The following is a 2,569-nucleotide window of genomic DNA, read 5'->3' as shown; positions in this document are numbered from 1 at the left end:
CATTCAGATCAGTTCCCTTCCTGAGCATGTACATGACATTTCCGGGAAGCAGATCATGTGTTATTAGGGCAGCAGTGGGTCCATCAAATGAGTGGGCTTTTTGGGGTCTTTTTCAGAGGTTTGTAGACAAGTGAGTTCCTATAAAGAAGAGCCATAGGAACTAAATAACAGAGCTCGGAGGAGAGGGAGATGGATCATGCAGGATGCTGTCCTCATGAGAGAGGCTCAGGTGCTCTGGTGGGTGTGAATGGGTAGGACCATCAAGGATGTTGAAGCCCTAGAGAATCAGGCTTTCATGTACCAGAAGAAGAACACTCGAGTTCTGATAGCTGCCCCAGGGAAAGCCTGCTAGGCAGAGTCCCTCGGTCCCCTGTCCTGTGGCATTGGCTGGCTGGCTGGTCTGTGCCTCTTCAGATTCTTCTCACCCAGAGTTATGAGACTGGCTTCAGACAGTGTGTGGGAAAATGGAGCTAAACGGGAATGGAGGTTTCCATGAACTTTTTGACGTTCCCTTGAACTGTAAATTTCCCTCTATGCTCCAATAACTACATCAGATGGTAACCTGCCCCCTATGTGGCACATTTACAGGTGAATCTAGACTCCCTGTGCCCCTACACGTCCTTTTGCTTAAAACACACACATACATGACAGAATGCAAGGTTGCTGTTCTGGTATTAACAGCATCTTCATGTGTAAAATTATTATGACCTTGGCATAACTTTTCTTAGTCATGAATTATTCTTTGAATCGCTGACAACCGTGTTGGTCTGGTGGCATAGTGATTATGCAGTTGGCGTGCTAATGGCAAGGTCAGCAGTCTGAAACTACCAGCGGCTTCTCCGGAGAACGGCGACGGGACTTTCTACTCCCATAAAGAGTGACAGGCTCAGGAGGTCCCGGGCAGTCCTACCCTGTCCTATGGGTCACTATGAGGGGGCATCAACTTGATGTCAGGGAGAACCTTACTCTCTTTCTTACTCTGGTAAGGTCATTTTAAGAAGTGACTTCTGGTAAGGGTTTTGTCTCTAACGTCTCCACTGGACTTGTGAACATGGTCCAAACGCCCCCTCCCCCGCCCCCAAAACAAAAGCCTCCAAAATCTCACTGCTGTTGAGTGAATTCTGACTCAACGCTTCTGTGGGTTTCCGAGATTGTAAATCATTACGGCAGCCTTCTCTTTCCCCCGCGGAGTGGCTGGATGGTTCGAATGGGACATCTTGTGGTTAACAGTCCACCCCTTCGCCCACTACACCATCAGGGCCCGGGGTCCAAAAAACATTTGTATTTCCAGCACCCCATCCCAGGGAAGCCTATTTAATCTTGGAGCACAGCAAGGTGCCCTCACATGAGCGAAGGGGGATCCATTGAGCCAGGGGAGGGATCTGAGCTTCGCAAGGTGAGAAGCCGGTCTTGGAGGATGGGGGCTTGGGCAGAGCGGGAGAACTAGCTAACTTCATCCAGATTTTCAGATGTATTTCCGTTTTGCTCGAAGGAGTTTTGAAACTTTCATTTCCAGAACGAGCATCATTTTTTCAATGAAACTGCGGTCTCGGGTACTGTGTTAAGTGCTTTAAAAAAATACCGAGCCATTGGGCATGATTGGTTTTGCTCTTCAGGCAAGGGGCTTGCTCCTTAAACGGATGCGTTCTTTGTCCGGCAGTAAACTGTTTTGCTTTCCAGACATGAATGAGCACAGCTCTAGAAGTCACAGCATCTTCCTGATTAATATTAAACAAGAGAACGTAGAGACTGAAAAAAAACTCAGTGGGAAGCTTTATCTGGTTGATTTGGCTGGGAGCGAAAAGGTAATTGGTTCTTTATTTGCATTATCTATAATTTTACCCTGTTATTTGCTTCAGCGTGCCACGGTATAATTTTTGTACCTTCCTCTTCCCTGGCTTTAAAGAGCTTTTAAAGATTCTGATGTTGCGCCAAGATGTTATTAAATGTAACCTTTGTTTGCCTGCTCTCTTTTGACTGGTCTTGAATTCCCCCCCTACCGTGCCACAGGCAAGCACTTTGCATGCTAGCTCTGACTTAGGTGTAAAAGGCTCTGGTGACAATGGTAGGCAAGTGTTGGTCTAAGCTCAGCCTAGCTGAAGAAGCTGCAAACACGAAAGGGACAAACCTGGAGACCAGGAAGGACTCTTGGGTTGTCCTAGGAAAGGGCGTTGCCATTGGAGTGGGACAGCCCTGTCCCGGCAGGTTTGTTTGGCTGATGGAAAGATCTGGGCCGTGGCACTCGCTGCCTTTCCGGCTTCTCTAGGAGATGGTCACTCCGTGAGACGTACTGTGGACTGGGTGTCACATGAGTGGTCTCCGTCCCGTCAGGCTATAAGACCAGTTTCACTCTTTAGCCACAAGCCCTGTTCATCTGGTTTACCAAGGCATTCTCTCTCTCTCTTTTTAAAAATCATTTTATTAGGGGCTCATACAACTCTTATCACAATCCATACATACGTCAATTGTGTAAAACACATTTGTACATTCATTGCCTTCATCATTCTCAAAACATTTGTTCTCCACTTAAGCCCCTGGCATCAGCTCCTCATTTTTCCCCTCCCTCCCC

General features: G+C 47.5%; 1 protein-coding gene across 1 annotated transcript in view; it reads left to right on the top strand.

Annotated features, from left to right (window-relative positions):
- KIF5C (kinesin family member 5C) overlaps nt 1-2,569 on the top strand; it is a 187,093-nt gene that overhangs the window by 101,192 nt on the left and 83,332 nt on the right. Inside the window, exon 8 of the mRNA XM_004703832.2 lies at nt 1,681-1,805. Within this exon, the coding sequence (XP_004703889.1) occupies nt 1,681-1,805 (125 nt within the window). The remainder of the gene's footprint in view (nt 1-1,680; nt 1,806-2,569) is intronic.

The sequence above is a fragment of the Echinops telfairi genome, unplaced genomic scaffold (genome assembly GCF_000313985.2).
Source record: "Echinops telfairi isolate 266 unplaced genomic scaffold, ASM31398v2 ScPeMD7_4;HRSCAF=17, whole genome shotgun sequence".
Taxonomy (NCBI): Eukaryota; Metazoa; Chordata; class Mammalia; order Afrosoricida; family Tenrecidae; genus Echinops; species Echinops telfairi.
This window is presented reverse-complemented; position numbering and strand designations above follow the sequence as displayed.